Source organism: Lactuca saligna, chromosome 2 (assembly GCF_052625555.1).
Source record: "Lactuca saligna cultivar CGN05327 chromosome 2, ASM5262555v1, whole genome shotgun sequence".
NCBI classification, from domain to species: Eukaryota; Viridiplantae; Streptophyta; class Magnoliopsida; order Asterales; family Asteraceae; genus Lactuca; species Lactuca saligna.
The window spans coordinates 19,371,309-19,388,079 of NC_136418.1; the positions used below are offsets into that span (position 1 = coordinate 19,371,309).

General features: G+C 35.4%; 1 protein-coding gene across 2 annotated transcripts; it reads left to right on the forward strand.

The window, feature by feature from the left end:
- Positions 1 to 10,799: 10,799 nt before the first annotated feature.
- LOC145030743 (Pathogenesis-related thaumatin superfamily protein) lies at positions 10,800 to 13,547 on the forward strand. 2 transcript variants are annotated; one of them, XM_078979145.1, is made up of 4 exons: positions 10,800 to 10,929; positions 11,340 to 11,474; positions 11,590 to 12,283; positions 12,931 to 13,547. In XM_078979145.1, the coding sequence occupies exons 2-4, from the start codon at positions 11,411 to 11,413 to the stop codon at positions 13,097 to 13,099; spliced, it is 927 nt and encodes a 308-aa protein (XP_078835271.1). In that variant the 5' UTR covers positions 10,800 to 10,929; positions 11,340 to 11,410; the 3' UTR covers positions 13,100 to 13,547. The 2 variants fall into 2 exon arrangements, with proteins under 2 accessions (XP_078835271.1, XP_078835272.1); XM_078979146.1 differs by lacking the exon at positions 12,931 to 13,547 and adding an exon at positions 12,617 to 12,924.
- The last annotated feature ends 3,224 nt before the right edge of the window (positions 13,548 to 16,771 follow it).

The window sequence follows — 16,771 nt, forward strand, 5'->3', positions numbered from 1 at the left end:
GTATAAGACTCTTTCTGAATTCCTAGTCTCTTTAGGCTACAAAAGAGGAGTGATTGATCCCACGCTATTTAGAAAAGCAAATGGTATTCACCTTATGCTTGTACAAATATACGTGGATGATATCATCTTCGGATCGACTGATCAAGGAATAGTGGATGAATTTGCTAAGCTCATGACAAATAAAATTCAAATGAGCATGAATAGAGAGATTAATTTCTTTCTGGGTCGTCAAGTCAAACAAATTCAACAAGGGATATTCATTCATCAAGAGAAATACACCACTGAACTTTTGAAGAAATACTCTATGGACAACTGCTCCTCGGCTAAGGTCCCTATCGCCTTCGGATATAAGATCTCTGCTGATCCTTCTGGTGAATCTGTGGATCACAAGACTTATAGAGGTATCATTGGCTCTCTAATGTATCTCACCGCAAGCCGGCCAGACATCGTCTTTGCAACTGATGTATGTGCAAGGTACCAGGCTGACCTAAAAGTGTCACATATGATCGCAGCCAAACAAATTCCACGGTACCTAAAAGGAAGCAAATCTCTTAGTCTATGGTACCCTACAGGCAATGACTTCAGTCTTCAAGCGTTTACTGATGTGGATCATGCTGGATGCAAACTTGATCGAAAAAGTACATATGGTGGATGTCAATTTTTAAGAGGTAGACTCGTCAGCTGGTCCTCAAGAAAACAAAGTTGTGTTTCATTATCTACCATAGAAGCTGAATATGTGGCCGCAGCCAGCTGCTGTTCCCAAGTCCTTTGGATGAAGACACAACTGTTAGACTACGAATACAGAATGTTGAGGATACCAATCTATTGTGATTCTGAAAGTGCCATAGCGATTTCTCATAATCCTATTCAACACTCCAAGACAAAACATATTGAACTACGATATCACTTTATCAAAGACCATATTCTGAAAGGTAATATGGAACTCATCTTTGTCCCTACTCATGAAGAGATTGCTGCTGTGTTTACAAAAGCACTTGACTCTACCAAACTCAATGTGTTCTTACAAATGTTAGGAATGATGAATCCGGACCCTAAATTCTTCTTGAATTGACAGGCACCGCAGACCTTCCTGGTCTCCATTGCGGTTCTAACTGAAAGTTATTGATAATAGATGGTTTTGGAACATCCTGTGTACCGCAGTCAATGTACCGCAACCATATATTATATCATCCGCAATACCAAAGAAGCCACCCGCAATAATGTGTTCATCTGCAGTCACATTAATTGATTTACAGACGGTTCATTCTTTTTGAAAAAAAAACATAGTGTGCTATTTAATGATCCTTCATTAAATAAATATTAAATAAAAACATTCCTTTGAGAAACTGTCACATTCTTTTCTTCCAAAAACCTAGTGTCAGACCTATTTTAGGTATGATGACAAAATAAAAGATTTTCCAAATCAAATCCTCTAAAATGTCTTTTCCTATTACCCCAAACCATCACATATGTTATAACTTCTACTTTATTCAACGGATTTTTCTCACCCCCTCCACACGTTCTCAAGACGTGATTCTACATCTGACATTTCATTAAATGCAGAGTTCTTTTTCTGGTTAATCCCAATTTCAATCTTTATCCCTTTTTGTCAATCTGTGGTTAAGATTAAAGATGATCTTTCAAAGATAAACCCAAACATTTTTTACCCAATTTCACTTAGGTCAAAAACATAAACGTTTCCCGCTCCAATAAACCAATATAAAACCCTTTTCTTCTCCACAAAGAAACTTTTACAATCTCAAAACCCTCAATCCTTTTCTGCATTCTTCAAGCTCTTACCAACTCAACAATGGTGAAATCCGGCGCTTCCAAGAAACAATCCAAAGCTTCTGGATTAGTGAACCCAACTGGTTCAGATTCTCCCACAATTGCCTCGATCAATTTCAGATAATTTTTCGACGATCATCCCACATACAATGCTCCAACAAAACCGATGATCAAGTTCTTGAAGAATCATCCCCTGTTTGGACCTTTTGATGCGTTTACAGACATTGTTCCACTCTCCACTCTCTACAAGTGTGCTTTCTCTGCCTATCGCCCAATCGATAACCCTCAAGAAGTCCACCTAAACATCATCAATGATTCCTTGGTCATCCTGACCAAAGAAAAGTTTCTTTCAGCCATTAACCTTCTGATTCATCCCTCTGTTAAGTTTTTCACACCATCAATGGCGGACATCACCTTTGCACTGTATCAAATGGGCTACAGAAGAAGATCAAAGGCATTGGTGAATTCAAGAAGAACCAATTGCCTGTGATCTGGCAGTTTGTTTGTCACTTCATCATCCGAAGTCTGTCCGGTAGAACCGAAGGCACGGACAACATGGGCTTAAAGTTATTGGAAATGGTTTGGAGCATCTTCACAGGTCGCGATGTGAACTACGGTCAGATCCTTTGGGATGACTTTCTACAATATATTCCCAAGTAGAGCCCAAGGCAGAACCCATCCGAGCTTACTTTTCCTAGGTTCTGGTCTCTCTGTATTTCTGACTTGCATGCGGATGCAAAGATTAACATGGGTGATGACATCAACTTCTTTGTCACCAAAGACTAAAAAAGGTACAACGCTTCCTCTAATCAACTATCCGCAGACTCCCTACACATATTCTCACTTCCCTTGGTCTCGAGACTGCTGATGTCTCAGACCACGTTGAGGCTACGGAAGGTATTGACCCATACCTTCCTACCCCGCCTCTCCCATCTGCAGCCTTAAACCCTGAAGGTATCGTAGTTTCTTCCCTTACAACTCTTTCTAACGTCTCTCAAAGACGCAAACATAGGGTTTCTTCTCTCCATGGTCCCCGCACCACAAAGAAATCTGTAACTCCCAAAAAGGATGCCCCCAAACCATCCAAACCTTCCAAGAAAAAAAAATCACCACCCGTAATCACAACTGTTGAACCAAGTCATCATGACTCCGGTAGTGATTCTGAAGAGGATAACCAACCCATTTCTATCCTCAAGAAACGGAAACCCGATCCCACTAGCCAAATTCATGACTGTTCTGATACCTCAGCCTCTCAATAGGCTTCGGTAGTCCTTGGGATGCCTGCACATCCATTTGATAACACTATCTTTTTCCTTTCAGACTCAGAAAGTGAGTCTGAATCATAGCGAAGAGGAGACTCCCCACTAGTACATTCCCAAAGGGATAATACTAGTTCTCGCCCTAAAGTCTCCAGGGCTTCCCGACTGCATATCTTTTCACCCGAGGAGTTGAACTCCATCCAGTTGAACGTCACCCAAACACTACAAACACATACCCATCTGAAGGCCACTTCTTCCGCCTATGCCAGAACTAAGCCGAGGCCAAACTTGACCACGGGTCAAGGAGACCAAGGAAGCTCAGGAAATCCTACTCTGCTTACATTATAATCAGGTGGTTTAGGCACGGTGAGCACAAATGTGCAAGGATCCGTGAACCCAAGGGACACCTTGATGCGATTTACAGGAAATGACGGAGAAGATTCTAATGATTCTTGGAGCAGATATCAACCCTCTAACGAGGCTGAAGCCAAGAAATATTCCGATTTTCATAGGGCATTCCAAGCTCGCAAGGATCATCAAATCAAGCAACAATAGCTCAAGGAACAAGAGATCCAAGCCGTGGCCAAGTATTGGGCAGATGCCATAAACAATGCCAATACCGTAGCCACCATCCTGAAGGTTCAAGAATGGATGTCCGCAATGGCAGAAAAAGTTCAACAAGCTCAGAAAACAGGTGCTGATCAGCATGTCTCTCAAGCTCCCCCCTCTCCCACTGTTGCAGGTTCACAAGATGACGAACCTGAAATCTCCCATCTTTGGTTTCGATGATGATGAACCACAAGAGGTAAACAAACCCTCTCATTCTGATGACGATCTGATGATGTTTGATGAAGATGAAGAATCCAGTGGTTCTCATCACTCCACTACTAAGCCAAAGGAAAAGAAGAAGAAGAAGAAAAACGCAGTCACAAGAAAGGAATTTCTCAGTCTTCAGGCTAAGGTTGATCAAATCTTAGTTTCGGTCAAGCCAAATCAACCGCAACCAGAAGACAATCCTGGACCGCAGTCCTAATGGAAAGAATAGAAAGGTTGGAAACCAGAGAGAGAATGGCTGCAGAGCGTATCTCTCTGAAGGTTGAGATGGGAATCAGATCACTTGACAATAATCGTCAAGCTGATCACAAGGAATTTATGGCTGCTACGGAACGCCTCATCTCTGAGGTTATCGCAATCAAAACCGATCTTCAAGCAGCTATTGCGGATCAAGCATCACACTCTGAGAAGTTGATTGCTGAGACTAATACTACTTATGAGTCCGTAATCTCCGTTCTCCAAACAACAATCAACAGAATGCAACGATCACTATCTGCCAACTTCCATGGTCCGGAAATTCTTCAACTCACCAAGGAGATCCATAAACTACTCTTCAATCCCTCCATTCCTAATAATCAACACTCGGTAGAAGCCCTCAAAGCACAATTTCAGATGGTATTTGACAAGGTAGATGGCCTTCGTCAATGGCTTGAGGAGGCTCCGGGTCTGAACTCCTCAAGAAGGGGAAGTGAAGAAGTTTATCATTCCAACCAATCCCTCTCACATCATCAAACTCCCCCAGTCTCTACTGAAAAAATTCCCACACTACAACCATCACCGCAACTTGGAAAACAACCCTCACCGCAACCATCTCATCACACTCCACATCACAACTCCCCTCTTTATGTTGAAAATACTCCTGAAAAACCAGAGACTCCCCCGCACTTCAAGAATCTGGAGGAGTATATGTCTTCTTCGAGCTCAAACAACTCTCCCGCCACTGCTCAAAGAAAAAGTGATTGGAGGGCAGCCAAGCTTGCTGAAGAAGTATGGAGACTTTGCGGATTTGACACAGTCATGGATGAGTCCCTAATAAACTCTTGGATCAATCCACATATAAGACTACTTGATGATGATTACGTCCCTCATCTTACCTATGTGGAACCCCCCCCCCCCCCCTCAGACGGTTACTGGGATGTCCCAATCTCACCAAATGCCAGATACTTCACTGTATTTGAGCAGTTCGACCGCAGCCTTCCTGACGACAAAAGACTTTTGATGGAGTTCGAGAGACTTAGCCAATTTTATGCTAAGCATGACTCTCTCGTCGAACATATATCGTCTAATGATAAACCATCCACAGTAAAAGATTACAAGATCTGGAAGTTCATGAAGGCTGAGTTCATCCAGTACACTCTGACCAGGAGGGAGCATGACTACATCCGCACCCAGGCTGATTTTCCATGTATGAACCCTGAAGAAGTTTTTTTCATCGCCAAGGTTTTTCAGCACAAGTCTGAGAAGCATCTGAAGATGAAGATTGCACTTGAAAGGGCCAGTACTTTTCTTAAAAAAAACAGTCTGTGACTTCGCCGAGATTGACGCAGACATTCATCCCATCATTTCCAAGACTGCTGATTTGCCACCACTTGACCCCGCACCCATACCTACCGAAGGCTATGAGGAAAGATCTTTAGGTGCAACCAATTATCCTGAGCTTGGAGTCATTTTCAAGAGGAAGACTGACAACATCAAATATTTCATTCATATGACTGCCATGCATCGTCTCACCGGAAAACAACTTGAGATTTGCCGAAACGCAGTTGAAAAATCCAAGCATACCACCGCAGAGGTCAAGTTTGAAATAATTAAAAGAATCAACTGGTTAGAGAACATCAGGAAGTTTTGGTGGATCTTGATCAAGTTCCTTAAACTTGATACTGATCAAAGTTAAAGAGGTCACTTAGGGGGAAATTGTTGAATCAAAAAGTGACCCTCTTGAACTTCAGCTACCGCGACCTCCAAGCCACTGCAGTCAAGCAATCTCATCAACTATCGTCATCTGAAATCTTCAGCACCGCAGTCTCTATCTTTACTTAGATTATTTTGTCTTTACTGTAAAACACTCTAATGTCCAGTATGCCTTCCATGGCTACTTTTAGAGTTGTAAACTTGTCTCTATAAATAGAACTCATTTCTTGTGTAATCTGTACGAAGAGAATTTCTCATCATTTTCTAATACACATCTCAAAGTTCTCATTGTATCTTACTTACTCAATCTTCTTACTCTCATAATCAATCACCATCTCTCTTTGGAGCAAGTCACTTGTGACTTAATCACTAAGTTTGATCTCACTTACTAACTTGGTTTGAATGCATTCCTCGTTATGAATCAGCTTAAGTGTTTACTTGAAATAACAATTATTGTCATTTACATTCCTTTACTTTTCCGCATCTAACTCACCAACTTCTAACTCTTAATATTATTGTTGAGCTAACAGATCCTTCGAGATTAACTAATTCGCTATATATTTGTTCTAACGTTTGTTCAAGTGTGTTTTCTCTCAACAGTGGGTCAAGTGACACACCTTTGATATATGTAGCCTCGTCACTGGCCAAGACAGACGAACTAGTCATTATCATGCATGGTTATAACGACTCACATAATAAATCAAATACTATCTAAGTAATCAAGGGAATTCATAATCATTCATTGTAACGATATAATAATTCGAAACAATCATATTATTTTATCGGAAAACATCTTGTTTTTCGGGGAAATCAACACTATTCACTTGGATTTTCAATAACTATAATGCAAAACTTCTCATTTATATACGCTTTTGAAATCATTCATGCATAAAACCTATGGATCTTCACACTTTTGGTATAAACAATTATCGTTTCAAAAAATATCGGATTTTCTGGGTTTTTATAATCTGCACAAAACATTTTCATATCAACCCTGCTTATGAACTCACCAACATTCTATATGTTGACGTTTTCAAAATAACTTGTATTTTCAGGTAACAGATAAACTGAAGAACGATACCAAGTGTATTAGGATGTTATGTTTTGAAAAACTATTAATCAATTTGCTGTGGAAGTGTAATATTCAGACAAGATACTTGATGTAAACAATGTCAGTTGTAATATATTGATGCATGATGATGTTTATGTTATGTTTCATGTATATACATTGTAATGATATTTCAATTTAAGTCACGCGAGCCCTCGGATGTTTCCGCCGTCTGGTTCGGGGGTGTGACAGACCACCAGGTGAATTAACATCAAACACCCTCTACTTCTTCATCTTTACACAAATCACCCTTGCAGTTATTCATATTTACAACACGCTCTATTTCAATAACACGTGAAAAAAGCATGTCGTTGTGAGACGTTGATCTTTTATTTGTCAGTTCAACAGTCATTTGGAAACAATTACGATTCTAGTATTAAAAATGGTAAAATACAAAAAAAAAAAAAAAATAAAATAAAATAGACAGCTATTTAAATTGATTTATATATTAATCAAACTTCTCTTTTAATATAATTTTCTAAGAATCTATTTAATTGTAGTACTATTTTTTAAATATAACTATAACATAATTTTCGTTGTTAGGATAAGATAAATGTTAGATATAATATTTTTAAAGAAGAATATTATTGTATATAATTAATGAAAATTTTACATTAAAGTATTAAACTATAATCACATTTTGTTACTACTTACTAGAAGACGTTTTTGCCCTCACAGTCAAGCCAACCGCCAACTTTAAGTTGCCCACACGACATCTTTGACCTAAATAAGTCAAACCCGATATTTTCTCACGGAGGGGTAATATCGTCATTTTATAGACAATGGCGATATGATATCTAGATATTTACGCCGCTAACGGCTCATTTTACCGTTACATTCAACGGTAACTTGAGAAGAATACGACAAATTTCTGAAAATATGGTCATCAACTGTTATACGTTGTGCATAAAAAGTTGTACCTTTTTATAAACTGATAAAAAATTAACCTTTTGTGTACAGCAAGAAATCAACGGAGGGGCAAGAAACTCCGGCGACTCCAGCGACGCCGGAGATTAGCACAGGAATGGTATACGAAGGAGCAGATGCAATGCAAACTGACGGAGCTCCACCGTTGTACACCTACATTTATTCGGCAATTGCAGCAATGGCGGCTGTGTTTTTATGGTAACCCGGTAACATCGAAAACGGATAATCCATATAACATTATCGGGTCAAAAAGTTACTCCCCACCCAAAACACTCTCACTTTATGCTTCCGGATCGGCTTTCTTTTTCGGATTCGATCCGAAAACAAGATTATCATTTAGCGCATGATTGGGTTGTATGGTACAATTGGGGCGAATTACATGGCTGATATTTTTTTAAGTTTTATATTTAGTTAGGATTTTTGGTTCTTTGTGTAATTATTAGGTGTAATGAAGCAACATGTAAACCTCCACTCTATTTAGTGGGGAATCATGAAGAGTTATTGATCCATTTTTTTTTATTAAATAGTAAACTGATTAAATTTAGAATGCATTGTGTCTTATTATGGGTTTAATTGTCATAATGTCATTGTATTGTAGTTTTTTTTATATATATTTTGGGCATAGAACTAGCCAACGTTGAAAGTTGGTAATTAAAGGTGTAACGTTTATTTATACGAAATGTGGTAAAAGTAATTGTTAGTTTATATATATATATATATATATATATATATATATATATATATATATATATATATATATATATATATATATATAAACTAAAATACAAAATCTTTTAAAAACCAAAAGTTGTTTGAAATCATTTTTTAATTTGAAGTTTTCTATTTAAAGTAAAATCTAAAATGTTTTATTGAAAAAAAAAATGTTTTCTAAAAGTTAAAATTAAAAGCTCTTAGAAGCTTTATTCATAATTAAATACTATATTATTGTCATAATTGAAAAAAAAAATCAAAGGCTGAAGTTGTAGTTTAGAAAAAAAATAGAAGTATTATGTGAATATATTAGGTATTATTATTATTATTATTATTATTATTATTATTATTATTATTATTATTATTAGCAAATGTTTAAATAAAAAAGATATGAAAGTATGACATATGAATCGATAGATAACTAGAAAGGATTTACCGGTAATGTCGGGGTTGGAATGTATTGCTTTGTAAAGTAAAGTAGCATATTGGATTGAATTGAGATAATCCAGTAAAGAAAATAAACAATGTCATCTAATTACATAAGTAAAGAAATCTAAATAATTATTTCTTACAATATATGAGAAAAATAAAGAAATGGTGTCACAAATTGAACTTTATTGCCATGTATGACAGCGGACGGAAAAAAAATTCGGAAAATATAGACCGTTGCTTTTTGTTCATTAATGTGAGGGTAATTTATTCTTTTCAGGTAGTAGGGACTGAATTTGTGATCACGAGTAAACCATATGAATCATTTATGCAATTTTGGCGGTGGTGGTGATAGTGCTGATGGCAGATGGTGGGTGGCTTTATGGTATTGGGCGGGTATTTTCTAATAAACAAAACATTAATTTAAAACGAAAAAGTGAAATATAAATTAATAAAAAATTCGGATTAGGAGTAAAAGAGTAATTTCGGTTTCAATCGTTGTTCTCAATGTGTTAAATCTGGTAAACCACAGGGACCAAAAAAGACAAAAAGGAAGCAACGTTAAAATAACCAAAATGTAGGTGAGGGACAATTTTTCAAACCAAAGTGAAAGGGTTGTTTGTGAACAAAAACATAAATGTGAATGATCAATGTTGTAAGTATAAATACTAATAATATGTAACAAAAGAGGAGGGTTATGAAAAATTCAAACCAAAGTTAAAAGGTTGTTTGTGAACAAAAACATAAAAATGAAGGATCAATGTTTGTAAATAGTAGAGGACCAAAATGAAAAAAAAATGTGCCACTATTTAATATATATATATATATATATATATATATATATATATATATATATATATATATATATATATATATATATATGTTCATAGATTGAGTAATCATAAATGATTATGATATTTTATAGCAAAATAGGTAGTGGTGACCGAGGTGACACTGATATAAGTAACGATGGTGACAATGGTGGGGTCGACTGGTGTCAGAGGTGGTGGTAGTGGTGGCTGCGGTGGCGGTTATGGTGGTAGGGATGGTGGTAGAGGAGAAATGAATGAGTGGCACTGTATAATCATTTATGATTATACCAGACCTGTCACACCGGTAAGTCGGAGGCTTAGAACGACATATATGAAATATGTGGTTGATGTTCATTTTCAAGATCTCTATTTTATTTTTAATCTCAACGATATATATATATATATATATATATATATATATATATATATATATATATATATATATATATATATATATATATATATATATATATAAAGCATGTTTGGTGAATAAAAACAATTATGGAATGTGAAATAATTGATGCTGACAAATCTTTTTTAACTTATTTTATTAGAATATATATAGTATTCATTTTTAATGAACTTAAATCTTGTGTTTTTATTAACAAAAAATACTAGTAAATAAAATGATTATGCCATTTATGAAAAAAATGAACTTTACTTATAGTAAAAGGATATAAACATTACAAAGCATGAATAAAATTTAAGTTGATTTATAACAAAATGATATAAATTTTAAAAAACACGATGACAAAAAAATTAAAAAAAAAAAATAATAAATTTCAACTATAATATAAGATTTTTATGTAGATGTAAAGGTTTAAAAATATAATATTACATGTGAAAAATGTTCATATAAGACAAAATAAAATAAAAATAAACAATATAAAAAGAAAATAATGGAAAATTTTAATTTTGACAAATGTTAAAAATAAAGGGTCCCTAATGTAAATAACAGAGGACCCATTTTTGATGTTAGATAACTTTTTTTTATGTATATTGTTTAAGTTTTGCTTCTTTATATACAACAGATCTCTCTCTCTCTCTCTCATTTGATGTATTGGTAGTTTGGTACTCTTTGCAAGAAGAAGATTTTGTGCAAGGAGCAAACAACACCTTTCTGTCTTTGAGATCGATTACCGGATCATTTGTAAGATATCCAGATCTAGTTTTTATGGTTCATTCTTAGTAGATATATTATTTATTTTGTTTTTTATATTCAACCACCAAACACTAAACCATTCACAAACCATTATGCAAATTACATGGTTTATTGTTCACGATTTTCTTGACTAATTGAGATATTTTAACTATTAAGTGAAAAAGTAATAAGATTTTGATTAGTTTTATCGATTTTTTCATATTTTAATAATAATAATAATAATAATAATAATAATAATAATAATAATAATAATAATAATAAATATCTAACAAATCTACTGTTAGTTTAAGATAGAAACGGCATGTAAAAGAGGGACCCCCTCTTGTTGCAGCCATTTCTAGCCACCGCCACTGACCACCCTCATCTCTCTATATATAAAATCTCCGACCGACTTGCAGATAACAATATCTCCATTTTCAATCCTTGGAGACTGTGACGCTTCAATTCATCGATTTTCTACCTTCCAACAATGGCTAAATTATATCCATCGATCTGTCTTGTAATACTTGTTATCTCACAATTCCCCATACAAGGTATCAATCCTCTAAAATCTCTGCTAATCTCTTCGATTACTCATCGATTTTTATTTTATTTTAGAACTTTTCAAATGAATTATGGTTTTGAGTTCAAGCTTTTGGGTAATTGTAGGAGTAATTTCGTCGGCGACGTTTACATTTGTGAACAAGTGTGATCAAACAATTTGGCCAGGCATTTTATCGAATGCTGGGATTACACCTCTTGAACCTACAGGTTTCGCTCTTCAAAAAGGGGAATCAAAGGTACTCAACGCACCGTCGTCTTGGGGTGGTCGGTTTTGGGGACGAACACACTGTTCCGAAGATTCTGATGGTAAATTCACCTGCGGCACCGGAGATTGCGGATCTGGAAAACTAGAATGCGCTGGTGCCGGCGCTACTCCTCCGGCCACCTTAGCTGAATTTACTCTCGATGGCGATAGTGGAATGGATTTTTTCGATGTTAGTTTGGTTGATGGATATAACCTCCCGATGTTGGTGGCTCCCAGCGGCGGATCTGGACGGAATTGCACTTACACCGGGTGTATGGTGGACCTAAACGGCGCGTGTCCGTCACCTTTGAAGGTGATGAACAGTGACGGAGAAGGTGTCGCGTGTAAAAGCGCGTGTGAGGCTTTTGGGAAACCAGAGGATTGCTGCAGCGGCGCGTATGGTGCACCTGATACTTGTAAACCATCTTCTTATTCGCAGCTGTTCAAGACAGCCTGTCCACGCGCTTACAGTTATGCTTACGATGATAAAACCAGTACCTTCACCTGTATCGGCGCCGACTACCAGGTCACTTTCTGCCCACCTCCGACCACCAGGTGAATTTACATAAAACACCCTCAATTTTTTCATATTTACCTCACGTTCTCTCTTAATAACACGTGAAAAAGCTCGTCGTTGTGAGACGTTGATGTTTTATTCCTTAGTTCAACGGTCATTTGGAAACAATTACGATTCTAGTATTAAAAATGGTAAAATACAAAAAATTTAGACACCTATTTAAATTGATTTATATATTCATCAAACTTCTCTTTTATTATATATTTGATCAAACTTCTCTTTTGTTATATATTATTTTTCTAAGAATCTATTTAATTCTAATGCTATTATTTAAGTATAACTATAACACAGTTTTCGTTGCTACTTACTAGATCGACGTTTTTGCCCTCATAGTCAAGCCAACCGCCAACTTTATGTTGCCCACACGATATCTTTGATATTAAACAGTCAAACCCGATATTTTCTCACGGAGGGGTAATATCGTCATTTTATAGACAATGGCGATATGATATCTAGATATTTACGCCGCTAACGGCTCATTTTACCGTTACATTCAACGGTAACTTCAGAATAATACGACAAATTTCTGAAAATCAGTCATTAAGTGTTATAAACTGTGCATAAAAAGTTGTACCTTCGAGAAAAAATCTATCAAAGTGATCTAAAATTAACCTTTTGTGTACAGCAAGAAATCAACGGAGGGGCAAGAAACTCCGGCGACTCCAGCGACGCCGGAGATTAGCACCGGAATGGTATACGAAGGAGCAGATGCAATGGAAACTGACGGAGCTCCGCCGTTGTACACCTATATTTATTCGGCAATTGCAGTAATGGCGGCTGTGTTTTTATGTTGACCCGGTAACATCGAAAACGGATAATCCATATAACATTATCGGGTCCGAGAGTGGGCCCATGTCCTTATCAACATTCATATTCTCTTTATATGTCCTCCGACCCGATTGGGCCCAGATGTGACGTGGATTTGTGTCATCTTGAAAAGTTACTCCCCACCCAAAACACTCTCACTTTATGCTTCCGGATCGGCTTTCTTTTTCGGATTCGATCCGAAAACAAGATTATCATTTAGTGCATGATTGGGTTGTACGGTACAAGTGGGGGGAATTACGTGGCTGATATATATATTTTTTAAAGTTTTATATTTAGTTAGGATTTTTGGTTGTTTGTGGAATTATTAGGTGTAATGACGATACATGTCAACCACCACTCTATTTAGTGGGGAATCATGAAGGATTATTGATCAATTTTTTTTTTATTAAATAGTAAACCGATTAAATTTTAGAATGCGTTGTATCTTATTATGGATTTAATTGTCATCCTATTGTAGTTTTTTTATATATCTTTTGGGCATAAAACTAGCCAAAAGGTCGAAAGTTTGTAGGTAAAGGTGAAACTTTTATTTGTATGAAATGTTTGGTAAAAGTAAGTGTTGGTTTATAAATATATAAAATTTATAAATATATAAAATTATTTAGGAACTAAAAGCCAAAAGTTGTTTGAAATCATTTTTTTAATTTGAAGTTCTGTTTAAAATAAAATCCAAAATGTTTTGTTGGAAAAACCAAAAAAAAAAAAAAAAAAGAGAAAGAAATCCTGTTTTTTAAATTTTAAAATTAAATTAAAAGCTTTATTTTTAATTAAGTATTATATTTATTGCCATAATTGGAAAAAATCAAAATGTGAAGTTCTTTAGAAAAAACTAGATTGAGTGATTTTATATTAGGGAAAATGACTTATTAAGGTAACTAACTATTTCAATTGTCCATATATAGGTAATGTTCTTTTTTTTGTACATATTAAGGTAACTAACTTGTTTTGTTTGTTCACATTTAGGTAATATGACCGGCTATCACCTGTTTTTGCTTATGTGGCATCCACCTGGCATTACGTGGCATGGTGCATATATGGGAAAATGACTTATTAAGGTAACTAACTATTTCAATTGTCCATATATAGGTAATGTTCTTTTTTTTTTTTATATACATTAAGGTAACTAACTTGTTTTGTTTGTTCACATTTAGGTAATATGACCGACTATCACATGTTTTTGTTTATGTGACATCCACCTGGCATATGACTTGAATACGTTACACCTACGTGGCATCCACCTGACATATGACTTGTTTTGTTTCTTCTTCCTCATCTTATTGTTCAAAACAAGATGAATTTCAAGCTGATCATCCATGTGATTGCGGTTTACCATCTCGTGTGAAGATTTCAAGAACTCCTGACAACCATGGAAGAAAATTTAGAGTTCGTTAAAACTCGATGGTAAATCAATATTGTTGAATATGTTGCAGGAGTTCTTGAAATCTTCACACGAGATGGTAAACCGCAATCGATAATCAGCTTGAAATTCATCTTGTCATTTTGAAGAATAAGATGAGGAAGAAGAAGCCATCATCGATCGATCTAGGGTTTAGAATTAGGGGTGGAATCGTATGACACAGTTATAGTGTAATCGAATGAAGACAAAATATGCACCATGCCACGTAGGTGTAACGTATTCAAGTCATATGCCAGGTGGATGTCACATAAGCAAAAACATGTGATAGCCGGTCATATTACCTAAATGTGAACAAACAAAACAAGTTAGTTACCTTAATGTGTATAAAAAAAAGAACATTACCTATATATGGACAATTTAAATAGTTAGTTACCTTAATAAGTCATTTTCCCATATATGCACCATGCCACGTAATGCCAGGTGGATGCCACATAAGCAAAAACAGGTGATAGCCGGTCATATTACCTAAATGTGAACAAACAAAACAAGTTAGTTACCTTAATGTGTACAAAAAAAAGAACATTACCTATATATGGACAATTGAAATAGTTAGTTACCTTAATAAGTCATTTTCCCTTTTATATTATTATTACGAAGGAATTATTGAGTAGATAGATTTTTTTTTTTGAAACGACAAACTAACTATTTTACTTTTAAATAACTACTTGTATCTCTATAAAGATTTTGAATTTCTGATCTCTCATATAAGATGATCACTACACTAGGCTACTGATTCTTTGATTTCTGAGTAGATAGATAATTATATAAAAAGCATGTTTGGTGAATAAACACAATTATGGAATATAGAAATAATTGATGCTGACAAATCTTGTAAGGCACATTAAAGGGTCATATTAATATCCCCCTCCCTAAAAGCATATAATTTGCTTTTTGATGTTAGATAGCTTTCTTAATGTATATTTATTGTTTGAGTACCGCACATGTCAGATACAAAAAGCATGCTATTAGCCTATTCTTTGAAATGTACAGGATTTGTTTTTTGTATATATATTTTTTCTTTTTTTCAACCTCTAGTGGTGTTATTGAAACCGCATTCTTTTTTCTGTCACATAAGCATCATGTTATTTTTTACCACTTATCACACCAAAAAAGTGGTGCCACACTTTTATTTATTTATTTTATTTTTGTTTTTTTTACTATTTTAATTTAATAAAACTTTTTTTAATAAAAAACATAATTTTAAATAGATAATATTTAATTAATTAAAAAAATAAATACCATACATTACGTAACTTAAAAAAAAAACTAAAAATTTAGAAAAGCAAATTAAACATAAAACCTACAACTTAAAAAAAACACACACACACATACACCAAACAATTAAAAACTTGTAAAAAAAAAACTAGAAATTAGTCACGATTTACGTAACGCTTTTTCACTTCCTCATTCATCGCCAAAACCACTTCAAGCTCGTCTTCGATCATATTTGACGTGTCCATCGCTAGTATTCGAATGTCGGTCTCCCTTTGTTTCCGAAGCTATCTTTTAGATGCAATTTGCAAAATCTTGTCAATTCTGTCTTTTATACCCTTCATGTCGACCCTCATTTCTTTTAATGCATCTGAATCCGATGCTTTATCTTTGCCTTTGCTTTTTGCTTTGTCTCTTCCCATTGGTCGGGAAGGTGGTGAAACTGGAACAGGTTCATCTTCGATCATGTCAAATTGAACACGAACATCTGATATAGTGTGGTCGGACTCAGATGTTCTGCTGCGTTTTGAACCACTGTCGATATGTTCGTCTGCCGTTTTGCTACTTTTCCATTTCTTATTATCTTTCACAAAATTCCAAACTTCAAGAAACTTGAAAGCCTTTAGATTTTCTTTTTGATACACTTTCAACGCTTTCTTCAAAATCACTTCATCGCTTTCTCCACTTTTCCATTAACGTTTCATGTTGTTCCACAAGTTGTTAAACAACATGATTTCCTTGTTCATCTTCCCCCATTTAGGGTACACTTGATATTTTGAACGTTATTCTCCATGGTTCATTCTTTTATGGAACCTATGTAAAACGCGAATCCAAAAGCGGTCATGCTTTTGGTCTTTTCCAACCGTCGCATCTTCTGAAATATCAATCCAAGATTGTGCTAACACTAACACTTCTAAAGGTTCCCAACATCTAGCCTCCGGCTTCTCTTTTCTTTTAGTTGCTACGCGAGTGGGTTGAGTTTTTGTAACGAATTCCGGTTCGGAATCAA

Coding starts and splice junctions, on each gene's coding strand:
- LOC145030743 (XM_078979145.1), top strand. CDS start 11,411: ATGGCTAAATTATATCCATCGATCTGTCTTGTAATACTTGTTATCTCA. Junction 11,475..11,589: donor CTCACAATTCCCCATACAAG/GTATCAATCCTC, acceptor GGGTAATTGTAG/GAGTAATTTCGTCGGCGACG. Junction 12,284..12,930: donor TGCCCACCTCCGACCACCAG/GTGAATTTACAT, acceptor TTTTGTGTACAG/CAAGAAATCAACGGAGGGGC.